The sequence below is a fragment of the Drosophila erecta genome, unplaced genomic scaffold, assembly GCF_003286155.1.
Source record: "Drosophila erecta strain 14021-0224.00,06,07 unplaced genomic scaffold, DereRS2 tig00000126-arrow-pilon, whole genome shotgun sequence".
In the NCBI taxonomy this organism is placed as follows: domain Eukaryota; kingdom Metazoa; phylum Arthropoda; class Insecta; order Diptera; family Drosophilidae; genus Drosophila; species Drosophila erecta.
In genome coordinates this window covers 8,982,391-8,995,405 of record NW_020825209.1, presented here as the reverse complement: position 1 = coordinate 8,995,405, position 13,015 = coordinate 8,982,391, and the positions used below count along the sequence as shown (strand labels likewise).

The 13,015-nt window shown below is 45.7% G+C and overlaps 5 protein-coding genes across 6 annotated transcripts; 3 read left to right on the top strand and 2 right to left on the bottom strand.

Moving 5' to 3' along the window:
- The first annotated feature begins 382 nt into the window (after positions 1-382).
- On the top strand, positions 383-4,020 carry LOC6550743 (SRSF protein kinase 2). Its single transcript, XM_026981962.1, has 4 exons — positions 383-1,665; positions 1,724-2,315; positions 2,560-3,481; positions 3,947-4,020. The coding sequence occupies exons 1-4, from the start codon at positions 383-385 to the stop codon at positions 4,018-4,020; spliced, it is 2,871 nt and encodes a 956-aa protein (XP_026837763.1).
- LOC6550742 (nudix hydrolase 8) lies at positions 3,815-6,395 on the top strand. Of its 2 annotated transcripts, none has more exons than XM_001978021.3 (4): positions 3,815-4,044; positions 4,751-5,079; positions 5,144-5,265; positions 5,486-6,395. In XM_001978021.3, exons 2-4 carry the CDS (start codon positions 4,913-4,915, stop codon positions 6,175-6,177), a joined length of 981 nt encoding a protein of 326 aa, XP_001978057.1. In that variant the 5' UTR covers positions 3,815-4,044; positions 4,751-4,912; the 3' UTR covers positions 6,178-6,395. The 2 variants fall into 2 exon arrangements, with proteins under 2 accessions (XP_001978057.1, XP_026838091.1); XM_026982290.1 differs by lacking the exon at positions 3,815-4,044 and adding an exon at positions 4,465-4,680.
- A 428-nt stretch (positions 6,396-6,823) lies between these two features.
- LOC6550741 (mitochondrial inner membrane protease subunit 1) lies at positions 6,824-7,846 on the bottom strand. Its single transcript, XM_001978020.3, has 2 exons — positions 7,577-7,846; positions 6,824-7,368 (listed from the first exon to the last, which is right to left on the bottom strand). The coding sequence occupies exons 1-2, from the start codon at positions 7,673-7,675 to the stop codon at positions 6,964-6,966; spliced, it is 504 nt and encodes a 167-aa protein (XP_001978056.1). The 5' UTR covers positions 7,676-7,846; the 3' UTR covers positions 6,824-6,963.
- A 167-nt stretch (positions 7,847-8,013) lies between these two features.
- LOC6550740 (CDP-diacylglycerol--inositol 3-phosphatidyltransferase) lies at positions 8,014-10,378 on the bottom strand. The gene is made up of 5 exons (XM_001978019.3): positions 10,165-10,378; positions 9,765-9,899; positions 9,097-9,250; positions 8,861-9,012; positions 8,014-8,782 (listed from the first exon to the last, which is right to left on the bottom strand). Exons 1-5 carry the CDS (start codon positions 10,214-10,216, stop codon positions 8,601-8,603), a joined length of 675 nt encoding a protein of 224 aa, XP_001978055.1. The 5' UTR covers positions 10,217-10,378; the 3' UTR covers positions 8,014-8,600.
- Positions 10,379-10,671: 293 nt separating this feature from the next.
- On the top strand, positions 10,672-12,788 carry LOC6550739. The gene is made up of 2 exons (XM_001978018.3): positions 10,672-10,993; positions 11,273-12,788. Exons 1-2 carry the CDS (start codon positions 10,815-10,817, stop codon positions 12,129-12,131), a joined length of 1,038 nt encoding a protein of 345 aa, XP_001978054.1. The 5' UTR covers positions 10,672-10,814; the 3' UTR covers positions 12,132-12,788.
- Positions 12,789-13,015: the final 227 nt, after the last annotated feature.

The following is a 13,015-nucleotide window of genomic DNA, read 5'->3' as shown; positions in this document are numbered from 1 at the left end:
AACAATTTTTACCCAAGAAACAATTAGTTTTAAACGTAAGTTTCAAATTTAAGCAAACACACACACACACCTCTCGAAATCCAAACGAAATTTTCGGTTGCAGATTTTCTTTCTACTTCAGGAAAGTAAGCTCTGCGAATAAAATCAGACAATATCGTCGGTCAGCCCCATCGATTCGGTTTAGTTAATCGGAGACGGTTGAATATCCCAATTCGTTGCTTTCCTTCCACATTTTACATATTTGGTTTATAATATTCAAGTGAAAAAGATACAGATACTTGGTGCTCTGTACCACATACACACATTCGAATTGAAAATTTTCCCACCGAGAAAAACCAATGAGGACATAAACACTTCATGAATCATTTCTTAAGGAGCAATCATGAAGCAGTTCAAGCTACCGAAAGTAATTAAACGCAAAGCAGGACACTCCAAGAATAGGGATGTCCGCAATGATAAGGAGCACAAGATGGCGGAAGCACTAAATCAAGGTGGAATGGCTAACACCTCAAATAATGTGAAACAGCCATCCCCTTCGGAGGCTCGAAAGCTGCACGAGAATATGGAGCAGCCATGTGCGAAAGCACTTAAAGGTCAGATGGAATTTGGGTACCGAAAGCGATCCCATTCCATGGAACAGGTGCCCTACGAGGACATGGACCAGCAATGGTCGAAGGAGGTGACAGACACACTAAACACGAACCATTCCAAATCGAATGAGCCGGAGCAAGAGCCATCCGAAAGCCAGGAGCCCGGCGAAGGCATGGCCGAACCTTGTGGCCAGATGACAGGCGCGTCCAACAAGAAGTCGCGTAACAAAATGCCCAACCTGAGGCGGATAGCGCGAATGCCATCGCTGTCCGAGTGCGATCAGCTCCACGAGGATATAAGAGCCCAGTTGGCGGAGGTGGATCGTCTTTGCGATAACAAAAGCGAGCGAAGTAGCGCTAGAATTGAGCACTCCGGCGATCAGAGTCCTGGCAGGGCATCCACCAAGTCGAACGAAGTGGAAGAGCAGACCAATGGAGACTCCTCCCAGGGCAATTTGTATTGCGACGACGATGGTAGTAATGGATACGAACGGGAAGAGTGCGCCGACGACTATGTGTATGGTGGCTATCATCCGGTGTCCATTGGCGATGTCTTCGCGAGCCGCTATCATGTCATCAAAAAGCTGGGCTGGGGTCACTTCTCCACCGTGTGGCTGTGCTACGATTGCAGGATGAAGCGGTACTGTGCCGTCAAGGTGATCAAGTCGGCGCTGGAGTACACGGAAACCGCTTGCGATGAGATCAAGCTCTTTTCCGCCATCGACAAGTATGAGAGCCATAAGTACAGATGCAAGCTGGTCGGCTTCTACGATCACTTTCATATCACCGGACCGAACGGCACACACACGTGCCTGGTGTTCGAGGTCCTCGGTGACAATCTGTTGAGCGTCATCGAGAGGACCGCATACAAGGGATTGCCCCTCTGCAACATCAAACAGATAGCCCGGCAGATCCTCACGGGCCTGTACTTTTTGCACAACAAGTGCCGCATCATACACACCGACCTGAAGCCGGAGAACGTGCTCCTGGTGGCCAACGATGTCACCATTCGGGCCCAGGTCAGCCAAGCAATTGACAAGTATTTAAAGGTCCACGAGGAGCGGCAAAGAACGGGGTATGTAGAGTATAACCTGGGTATGCAATATGGTTTACCAGCCGAGATCCTTCCGCAGACACATCCCGCCACGTGCCAACGAGGGCGTTGCCTCTCCCGACAGGTCCAAGAAGACCAAGTCGGCCAAGAGACGGATGCGTGCGAGGACCAAGAAAGTAATATCGTTCTTCAAGAGTCATCGCCGCTTGCTCCGCATGCAGGGCATCCAGGATCTACTGCGTCTGTCCGAACGAGGCCTCCTCTCGCCACTCATGGCCTCCAAGGCCGTCACCGATAAGCTGCCCTTCTTGCCCTTCGGCTTCGACGGGCTGAAGATACTCAACGATGACGAGGTGGCCACTGTGCAGAACTTGGCGCCGGTCGAGCAGGTGGGCGATGTGCCAGCCACTCATCCAAATGTGGAGCGGGACAACAACAACAACAACAACAATGACGACGAAGAGTTTCTGGACTCGGAATGCAATAACGTGGACATGCTGCTAAAGAATCCGGCATATTTCATGCGATACGTGATGTACAAGGTCGTGCAATCGGATGAGAAGGAGCGCAGCACCCAGCATAGGAGGCGGTTTTCGCAGTCCAGTGGACGTGGCCACAATAAGAAGAAATCGAGCTGCCGATCGAGATCTGCATCGCAAGTTTCACATTTGGTATTTATCCCATTTGAAACTGTGATTTCCCTGTTCCCTGCTACCGACACTCCAATTTTAATAGGCCTAGCTTAAATTATGGGATAAAATCTCTATTGCAGCTAAATATTTTGTAGTCTACTTTTTGGCGTCCTTATGAGCGATTTCAAGGCTCTGCTAATCAGAATTTTAATTGGAATATGTTGGGTTTTCCTTTGAGATTCTCTATGATATACTAATTCCATTTCATTTTGACTTTTCAAAGACTGAATCCTGTGGCCTACCGATAAGCGAGCCCAGCTTGAGCAAACTTAACCCCAAGGACCCGGCCACCGAGGAATGCGAGGTAATGGTGAAGATAGCCGACTTGGGCAATAGCTGTTGGTTCGATCACCACTACAACGATGACATCCAGACCCGTGAGTACCGTGCCCTGGAGGTGATCCTCGGTGCGGGATACACAGAGACCGCCGACATCTGGAGCGTGGCCTGTCTGTTATGGGAGCTGGGCACCGGGACCTATCTATTTGATACCCATTCGAAGCGGGGCAAGTACAATTTGGATGAGGCACACATAGCCAGGATCGTGGAGACCTGCGGCATCGTGCCCAACGATCTGGTCAAGAAGGGCATATACTCGTCAAATTTCTTCAGGAGCACCGGCCAACTATGCCATATCCCCATCTTGAAGACCCGTAAACTGTCCACTGTCCTGGTCAACGAGCATGGATGGTCGCATAGCGATGCCAAGGCATTCGTGGCCTTTCTCACGCCCATGCTGAACACCAATCCTCAGCTCCGCGCCTCCGCTCGCAAGGCCTTGGGTCACCCCTTTTGCAAGCAGTTGTGCCCCCGATATTGTGCTCATAAAAAAAACAATAGCAGTAACAGTAACAGTAACAGTAACAATAACAGTAACAGTAACAGCAATAGTAACAGGAGCAATAGAAGTAACAGTAGCACCAACATTAGCTCAAACAGTAGCTTTAACAGTTACACTAACAGCAACAGCGACAGTGATAGTGTCAGGGACAAGGACAGCAGCAGCGACAAGGATAGCAACAGCGGCGAGGACAGCAAACACCACAAGGACAACAACAGCGACAAGGACAGCAACACCAACAGCAACAGCAACTGCAACAGGGATAGCAGCCGCGACAAGGACAGCAATAGCAACAGCGACAAGAATAGCAACAGCAACAGCAAAATAGACAGCAACAGCAACAGCTACTGCGAATGCTGCAGCATCAGCTCCATCGAGAGCGACTGCTCCTTCTGCAGAAACGGAATCCAGATCCAGGACGTGGAAATAGATCAGGATCAGGGCATGCAACGCAACGAAGCCTACGAGAAGTTGTGTTAAGGAAGGAAAGATACGATATTAAAACCAAACCACACGCTACACATATCAAACTTACAATAAAGTGCGTCTGAAGCCATCTATCTAGAGGTTTTTACGAGTATTTTGTTGGTTTGCTCATATTTATTTTGCAACTATTACAAATAAAGCTAAACTGTCTTTTCTAGCAAGCTGGCAGCACTGCCGGATCAGCTGATTAACTTTCAGCTCCCATCCCTAGAAATCAACGTGCTGGTGGAAGTGGAAGCGAATTGAAATCGCGCGCTGCTTTATTCGCTTGCTTATGCCAAAGTCCATGGCTGGATTGGATTGGATCGCATCGGATCGGTAATTAGTCGTCTGGAACTGGACGAATTGGCTCAGTGACACCATTCGCCAGTGGCTTTCCTAGTGAGTTCGAGTTCCAAACAGTTGTATTCTAGCACAGATATGGAAAAAATTATGTTTGGCTTTGTTTGTTATGTAAAACGCGTATAAATTGTCTGGCGCGTTGATAACAGCAGCCACTCAGCTGATAAACATACACAAATACCCATGCGGAAACAATTGAAACGACCACACAACACCACCACCCACCACCCACACGCACCTAAGGTTGCCGCTCAAGGTTGAGCTAGAGATGAGCAGGAAGCAGTGACTGCTCTCGTGATTGCGATCGCGACAAATCACAGTTTCACGGAATAACCAGAACTATGTTATTAATATTAATATTTTTTAACAGAAGGCTGCAGTTACAGTTTCTAATGCTCGTTATTTATGGGCGCTCAATGGATATATATGGTGATCACTTTAGTTTACCATTGAACATATGTTTTAGTTTTACTATACTCATGTCACCGAAAAATGTTCTGTCAATGTCATACTGTTCTGCTCATCTCTATCACCCATATTTATTACTGACGTTAGCGCCAAATTCGAAATGCCAAGAACAGAAATCCGAACGTAACAGCAGTCATATCCCTTATCTATCGCCGGCGGGAGATAGTGGCTACCTGCGCCTCCAGTTCGCTCTGTTCCGCCTATCGCGTACGATTTGCATCAATGTTTGGAGCCATGCGGCTTTCTCACCTGTTTCACCTGTCTGTTTCACACACAGCATGCCCAGGAATTGGCTTCACCCCGCAGTGTGGATAAACTTAGACGATATAGCCGCCGTTGTCGCCTTCGCCACGCCCATTGAGGGACAGCTCGAAGATCTCCGGTTGCGAGCTACTGCGTCATCAACAACGTCGTTTTCGTCGAACTGCGATAGTATTTAATGTTGGCCACCGGTTTTCTGACTCGCAGAACCGTACTTAACCAGCCGGCGTTCACTTCATGGAGCACACTCTTCCGGACCGCTAGAAACCGAGCCACATCCACGATTGCCGCCAGAGTCCCACTAAAGGTTCAGTCACAGCTGCAATTTACAAGAGTATACTCATCGTAAGTATTGGAAGATAAATGGATTTAGCACATGACTTACAACTTCTTGTATTCCTTGATACAGCTCCAAAGCCATGGACACACCGGCGGATATCTTCCGCGGGATTACGGATCGATTTGCCGGAGTCACAGTCGATGGGCGCGAAGAGAACGTGGACAAATCCAGTTTCCGGGACAAACTGACAAGTAAGATTACATATAGGTATCTTTGCCTGCAAGTATATTTTTGTATCATTGTGAATAAGTCTACTTGCTATCAAAAGTTGATTAAAAGCTTATCTATCTAAAATAAGGGTACTAAATTAAAATTCAAATCTATATTCTGTCCATTTTTATCAATTTAAAAGTTAGCTGACTAGATTAGATCTGTTACAAAGCGTTGTTTTAATAATAAAATACCTTTTAGAATCCCTGAACTTTTGGACGACAAACAAGAACCGGGCTATTTGGTTCCGTGTGTACAAGGAGCAGGCCGATTGGGTGCCCATTCTGGCGGAGAACGGCTTTGATTTCCACCATGCCAAGACCGGAGTGGTGGTCATGTACCGCTGGCTGCCGGATAACGAGTCCAGCAACCTGCCAACCTACGCCCACACGCTGATGGGCGTCGGCGGACTGGTAATTAACGATCAGAATGAGGTGCTGGTGGTGTCCGATCGGTATGCGATGATACCGAACAGCTGGAAGCTGCCCGGCGGCTATGTGGAGCCGCGGGAGAATCTCATCGACGCGGCGATACGCGAGGTGGCCGAGGAGACGGGAATTCGCACCGAGTTTCGGTCAGTGGTCACTCTGCGGCATGCCCATGGCGGCACCTTCGGATGCTCGGACATGTACGTGGTCATAGCCCTGAAGCCCCTGAATTTGAACTTCAAGCGCTGCGAACGGGAGATAGAGCGCCTCCAGTGGATGCCCATCGAGGATTATCTGAAGCATCCGCAGGTCCACGAGACGAACAGGCAGTTTGTCTGCACCTTTCTGGACTACCAGAATCGCGGCCTGACCCTAACCTGTCGCGACGATGTGCACCAGGTGCTGAAGAAGAAATACAACCTGTATTACGTGGAGCGGGAGCAGCAGGATCAAAAGAATTTGTGACACTTGTCGGTGCAATGGCCAAATCCTTAGTGCAATTTCTATTAAGCCGTTTCATCCAAAAGCTGGCAGCAGCACAAGTGCACATTGAAATATTCAATTAGCAATTAAATACTTTTTTTTATATGCATACATCAATTAAAGCTCACACACCCTACACAAAATTTTTTTGGATACCATTTATAAACGTCAATACTTTGAGAATATAATTTTGAAAATGATGGTAAATATTTCTTTAGGAGGTAAGCCGCCTAGAACTTAAGACGTAAACTTTATATTTTTACAGATTTTTAAAGGAAACGAAAAGTTTATTGGCGAATGAAAGTATATATAGTGAGTTTAAAATAAGCATAAAATGCGCAGAGTTCGAAAAAGTATAGTAAATGATTTATTTATTTCCATTATTAAATAATACTTTTGTATTCAAAAAGTCAAAGCAACTGTGATGAATATGGAAATAGGGACTTAGATTAAAAACCTAAAAATAAGAACCAAAATGAAAAAATTAGAAACAATTTAAAAAAGTTATTCTAATCTTCCGATTTTTTTTCAATTCGATTATACTGTATTAAATAACATGAAAGTTGCATGGAGTTTAAGAATGGGATAAATCCCTAGTGTTCGAGTGTAAATAAAGGTATGAATAACATGTTTTTGGCAGTTTATCAACTGTTTTCTTAGTTTATTTTCAATGAGACGAAACGCGCATACGAAATGGTTCTAAAAAATGTTATTTGATCTACTAGAATTTCCAAACAAAACATAGGCCATTCAACTGGATCAAATCAATCAAAGACTCGTCATGGCCTCGGATATCGGCCAGATGCGACAGAGCACGCGGCTCCGGATGAGGCCCACGGGAATAGGTCCGTAGTAGCGGGAGTCCGAGCTGTTGCCCTTGTTGTCGCCCTCGATCCAAACGTATCCGCGCGGCACATACTCCTTGACCATCACGGGCTTCTTCTTGTTATCCGAACTACCGCTATACTCCGCCTCCAAGGGAATGGGCTTCTGGGTGAGCACCTGAGCACCGGAAACGGCCACGATACGCTTACAGATGAACTGGTCGGCATTTATGGGCGATATGGCGATGACTATGTCGCCGGGCTGGTAACTTCGCCAGTGCTTTGACAAGCGCTCGGTGATCAGGACGTTGTCCGAGTGGAGAGTGGGTTCCATGGAGGGTCCTTTACACTGGAAGTGGTTACATTAATGAAAGTGCACTTTGCTTCTTTTCTTTGGAAGCAAATCAAGTGGAAGTACCCAAGTAACACAATTGAGTGGAAACACTGCCGTATGATGTGTATAGAAAGTACCCTAATGCATTCACATGGATTATGTAAAGCTGGGAACGTGTAAGGCAAGTGTACCCACCCAGCAACTATATCTTAGTCTTGCTTACCAGGACGAAATCGCCGATGTACTCGAACGTGCAGTGTGTGATGGCCGCATAGGCCACCGTGTACCGCATCAGGCGGCCCAGACGGGAAAGGATCTTCATGGCGGCGATTCCGACGTTGGCTGCTCCAAATGCGCCCGTTATCCGATCATCTCCCGTATCCAACGACCTGTTATTCTCCCGGAAAGTGTGCCTCCAGAATCAAATGTTTATGTTGTGTAAAAATCAGGGCTGCACAGGCGGCGCAGCTGAGCGGCCAGCCAGGGATGCCGCAACAGTAATTTGATGTGAAACGATAATTTTGATGTGGCGCAGATTTCAAAAGTTGATGGGCCAAATAGTTAAACCAAAATTTAGCACATAAAACCACATATATTTATTTTCACTTTTCAATTTTGACTAAGTCTGCCAGGCATGGCATGTATGGTTTCAAATACATCTATAACATCCATTTGTCGTATATTTCATGCAGGTCTCCAATTACATTCTTATAACTTACGATTAGAAATACATTAGTTACATTGAGAGAGTTTCTGGGAGAAGGTGGTTAGTCAAACCCAAAACGTGCACAATGAGATAAATCCTGGAAATAGACACTCATTCATATATCGGCCTGCATGTATGCAATATATATATATATATATATATACATACACATCAGTATATATATATATAGCGTATATGCGTCGTAAATTACGCTAACTAAAGGCAAAATAAATATGCAACAGCTACTGACTGGAACGAATCGCTTGAATTTCAATTAAAAAAATCTATTAAATACAAAGTGTCGGGTGATTTCACCACCCGTCTAACTAAAATATATAAAATAAAATCAACAATCTTTGCAATAGCGCATTAAAAAATAATTAAATCCTTACTACGGCCTATTTGTTTGCCTAATGCCCATATTTCATCTGATCGCAATTCGTCTTCAAAGTTCTGTTTTAAATTGGAATCAAGAGTTGTCTCGTTTAGTACTTTTAGTTGGTAGAACTGGCGCTGGAAGATCGCATGGATCGCATCCCATTCACTCCAGTTTCTTGCCGCTCACCGGCTCCGATTTCTGGCGCTTCTCCTGCCGCTCGCGCACATCCACGGCCGCCAGATCGATGCCCGCCACATAGGCGTGCATCACCGAGATCAGGGCCTTGAGCACGGCAAAGGGACCCGTGAGGAAGGCGAGTATCTTGAAGAGCGAAGCGCCGAATACTGCAATTGAAGAGTACAAACGGCTTAGACAAGTTTCGCTAGCTGGCATTCTACGTGTGTCTGTGTGTGTATACTCACTCAGTGGGCCATAGGTGAAATGCAATAGGTATAAGCACACGTAGAACAGCTCGTTGACGCAGCACATGAATGTGAGTATGTCCTTCTGGTAGTACAATCGCATTATGAAGTTGTCATTCACCTTGTGCGAGCTGCGTCCGACCACAACGCTCCTGCGAAAAGACATAGGCATTAGCCATTAGTTTGGAGTCCTTGACAGTTCAGACATCCTGCATCCTGCCCATCCCGCCACTTACGTCTGCATGAAGAGCCAATGACAGGCCACGTCGATGGCGATGGACAACTGGAACCAGAACATGTACCGGGGATAGAAGTAGGCCAGAGTGACCAGTAGGCCGGTGGTGCCGCAGCGATCGGTCAACTGGTCCAACATGGCGCCAAAACGAGTGCCTGCGAGGCAAATAAGTATTTAGTAAAGATTCCATAAATTAATATAATAATTCCTAACTTAACGCTATATTTTCGTTGGAATATACTTTTGGAAAGACTCTAAATCATCCTTATAGAAGATATATAAAATAATATAACATTTATCTACAATATTATTCCTTTATAAACCTCAACACTATCAGTTTGTTACACCGGAAAGGTATTTATATGGCATTTGCTTCTTAGAAGGCTTCTTAACGTTTCTCCCCATATTGCTAACTACATTCCATAGTTCCAAGGCAATATTAGCCCTGCTTTCTGTCTATTCTATTCTATTCACGTCATCCATCGATTGGCTATCCAGCCGTGAGCGTATCGGGCTCTCCAGGGCGTGCCTACAATTGCAAAATATCTGCAGATAACCAGTGCGGAGACAGGTGTTTGCGATGCGTTAGCGGCCAAAGTGCGCGCACAAATCAGATACAGCTGCTAGCGGCTATTATTCAGATATCGAGGGCGCATGGGTAATACTTACTTTGGTTAAAGGCTCGGGCGGCGTGTCCATCGACGGCGTCCAGGAGGGCGGAGGTTACATAACACCAGCCGGAGATCACATAGTTGGTGGACATGAACCAGAAGGCGATCAGGGCCAGAACTATGCGGGCGTAGCCTGGAAAAGATCAATATAAATCATCGCAGATTCGTGCCTCATATTTGTATATGGTTTTTGCTGCGGAATCATCGGGGGTTACTCAATTGGGTGAACAACGCTGCTCTTATCGGTGAACTTGCGCCCTGCATTGCACAGGTTGCCAAACAGCTCCTATTAATCCAATTAGGAGACACTATAATCGCTATTATTGCGCCGCGTAAATCGAACATGCGATTTGTTTACCTAGCTGGAGCGCGGAATAAAAACCCCAAACAGTACTCACCGATCAGATTTGGCACAAATATGAAGACGTTATCGTGCTCGGCAATTGCCATCTTGTTTCGCTTCTTTGGTATTTAGCGTTTTTTGCGATATTCAGGCTTTGCGGCTTGTTTTTATCCAATTAAATGCCAAAAGTGCTGCAAATAACCGAGAAACAAAATTTGCTGTATCTGGTGTGACCGCAGCGTGACCTTTAGAAAAAGCTAACAAAGCTTTGCGCAAAAATACCGAATTATACTGGTCTACAAGAGTTCAGCCTGTTTCCACTAACTGTTTATGGTTTCAGTTTTCTTGCAATCGAAATTAAATCATTACATTTTTATTTGGGTATATATTTGATCAAACAATAATAAAAAGGTACTAGTTTATAAGCATGCGCTGCCAAAGACCAGGTAACGAGCTTTGTTGCGTCTTAAATGCGGCTTGGCTGCGATTTGCGTACTGTTTTGATGCATTTTCAGTGCTGTTGAGCAGTGTAAATAGATATTTAAATACCGCTTCTTAACTAGTATATTCCTCAGCGGTCTATGGCATGGTCACACCGCCCATGATAAAGTTTCCTTAAATAATAATAATAACACAATATAGCCGAAAATAATGCACAAATAACGTGATCCCAAAGAACCTGCGCGGTGAACCACTAGCTGTAGCATGGATAAACTCCGCGGCGGCTCTCTGGTCGGCGGTGGATCCTCCAGCGGCGCGGGATCGACGACTCCGGGTCAAGAGCAACAGCAACTGGAGCAGTATCAGTACCCCAAAAATCTGATCGAGCAATATCTTAGGGCCTCCAGCAAGATCAAGAAGTTCGAGCGAGCCGGCTTCTTCAAGTGAGTAGCTACGGCTAAATATGGTACAAACAAATACCCGGGGCAATCAGATACATTCGTAATTGTATGGGTACGCTGCAGTTCCATTCATTACGTTTCATTATTAGCAAGTCTTTAAGTCCACCTTTTAATATTAATCCAAAAGCTCTGAATTGGTTTCAAACTGAATTTGTATGACATTAATAAAGAAAAGCAATATATCTGAAATGCTTAAGAAATCAAGCCATATTAGGAATCATTAAATCCGATCTCAATGCTCCATTGCTTCTCTAATTCAAGACGCTTTGCGCCCAGCGTGGTCGATGTGCAGGCAGACTTCCAGCGACTTGCCTACAGCTTCGAGGAGTCGGGCATCCAGCAGTACGCGGCCATGTGCCACATTGGGTATGCGAAGTGCGAGTCCTACGGCGGCGCACCGCAGCGCGAATCGGAGGCCTATCTGCGGGCAGCGAGATCTTTTCTGGCGGCGCACAACGAATCCGGGCAGCTACATCTGCGCACCCGCCACTCGGGATTTCGGGAGGGAGCGCTCCACTGCTATCACCGTGCGGCGGATCGGGCGGTGGACGGTTGCGTCTTCAAGGCGGCCATTCTGCGGGAGTTAAAGCAGCTTCAGCGCCAGCTGGACAGCACCAGCAGCTTCGCCTCGCCCACCCATCAGATCCACGACCTGGAAATCAGCGCCGAGACGAGTGGCCAGCGCGGCGATTTCCGCAGTGCTCTGCAGCACTACGACGACATTGTGGATAATGTTTACGAGCGACGCGGTGCTCGCATGTACGGTGAACTATTGCGGCGCGTGGAGGTACTGCGTCTACTGCTCCTAGTCCATTTGAACCTGCCTCCCGCACGCCAGTCACCTGCCCACATCAAGCTGATCGAGTACTACTACAATCTGGCACAGTTTGAGTCTAGTCCGTGCTCGGCGGACGACGGGGGATCAGCGGAGCGTCCGGGAGCATTTGTGCCCGAACAGCAGCAATATGCGCTGGCGGAGATTACGTGTGCCTGGGTGGAGCGGAAAATGTGCGATCTAAAGCACCTACTGCGCGATTTTGCAGCTGAATTCGGATCTTTGAGCGGCATGGAAAGGCAGCTACTGACGGCGATGCACGCGGAACTGGCCAGGAGCTACTAGAAAATAGACCTAAGATCGTACTGTACATTATTTACTACTGGATCATTACCACTGAATAGCACATGTAACTATCGCTTAAGTGTAACCAAGTCTACCAACTAACCTTTGAACGTGCCTACACGCATAAAAATTAAAAATTAAACGAAAGAGCAGGTGAATGCAGCAATAAAGAGCAGGTGCGAAACGCACTGAAATGTAATAGGATTTGAGCGATCACGCTTGAGATTTGTACAATAAAGGAATGCGAATGATAATGCGGAGATAAAGATGACTAACAAACAAAGTTGTTTTCAATCAATCCAATAGATGTTCTATAAACCATTAATAAAGATGCCAAGGGATTTGCAATATTTTGGTCATTTAATTTGTTTATTTACCTTGTCAAGCAACTTCTGTTTTTTTTCTTGCAATTTCTCAATTAAGTTAGCTAATTAATGCAACACTTTTCGGGTGCCACAACTGATATTCAGAATCTAATCGCATAGATTTCTACATCGCATTGTATGTTTCGTGATTTCTTTGTGTTTGCTTACAAAACGTTTTGTTTTTCGCTGGAGTTTACAATTCCAATTTGTTAAATAACCTATAATATCTGTTTGTTTATGTAATTTGTAAATTTTCATATATGTATATTATATATATGTACGTTTCATGTAATACCCATTAATCCTTTCTATGCCTGTTACACATTTCCATCTACTTTGCTTTGTATTTAAATCGAATATTAAATCGGTAAGCACTCGCCGTTGTCTTTGTCGAATCCGCGGGCAACAAAATCACGGTTCGGTTTTGGGAGGGAAGTTTAACATCGTTTCTCACACGTTTTGGTTTGACTCGCTTAAGAACTTTAATTACATACTTTTGTTGTTGTAGTTTAGATTGTT

Excerpts from the sequence above, each read along its gene's own strand:
- LOC6550743 (XM_026981962.1), top strand. The coding sequence starts at position 383 with ATGAAGCAGTTCAAGCTACCGAAAGTAATTAAACGCAAAGCAGGACAC. Across the intron at positions 1,666-1,723 it reads GAGGAGCGGCAAAGAACGGG|ACACATCCCGCCACGTGCCA; the intron begins GTATGTAGAGTA and ends ATCCTTCCGCAG. Across the intron at positions 2,316-2,559 it reads CATCGCAAGTTTCACATTTG|ACTGAATCCTGTGGCCTACC; the intron begins GTATTTATCCCA and ends GACTTTTCAAAG.
- LOC6550742 (XM_001978021.3), top strand. The coding sequence starts at position 4,913 with ATGTTGGCCACCGGTTTTCTGACTCGCAGAACCGTACTTAACCAGCCG. Across the intron at positions 5,080-5,143 it reads TTTACAAGAGTATACTCATC|CTCCAAAGCCATGGACACAC; the intron begins GTAAGTATTGGA and ends TCCTTGATACAG. Across the intron at positions 5,266-5,485 it reads TTTCCGGGACAAACTGACAA|AATCCCTGAACTTTTGGACG; the intron begins GTAAGATTACAT and ends AATACCTTTTAG.
- LOC6550741 (XM_001978020.3), bottom strand. The coding sequence starts at position 7,675 with ATGAAGATCCTTTCCCGTCTGGGCCGCCTGATGCGGTACACGGTGGCC. Across the intron at positions 7,369-7,576 it reads ACATCGGCGATTTCGTCCTG|TGTAAAGGACCCTCCATGGA; the intron begins GTAAGCAAGACT and ends AACCACTTCCAG.
- LOC6550740 (XM_001978019.3), bottom strand. The coding sequence starts at position 10,216 with ATGGCAATTGCCGAGCACGATAACGTCTTCATATTTGTGCCAAATCTG. Across the intron at positions 9,900-10,164 it reads ATTTGTGCCAAATCTGATCG|GCTACGCCCGCATAGTTCTG; the intron begins GTGAGTACTGTT and ends GATCTTTTCCAG. Across the intron at positions 9,013-9,096 it reads CATTGGCTCTTCATGCAGAC|GAGCGTTGTGGTCGGACGCA; the intron begins GTAAGTGGCGGG and ends GTCTTTTCGCAG.
- LOC6550739 (XM_001978018.3), top strand. The coding sequence starts at position 10,815 with ATGGATAAACTCCGCGGCGGCTCTCTGGTCGGCGGTGGATCCTCCAGC. Across the intron at positions 10,994-11,272 it reads GAGCGAGCCGGCTTCTTCAA|ACGCTTTGCGCCCAGCGTGG; the intron begins GTGAGTAGCTAC and ends CTCTAATTCAAG.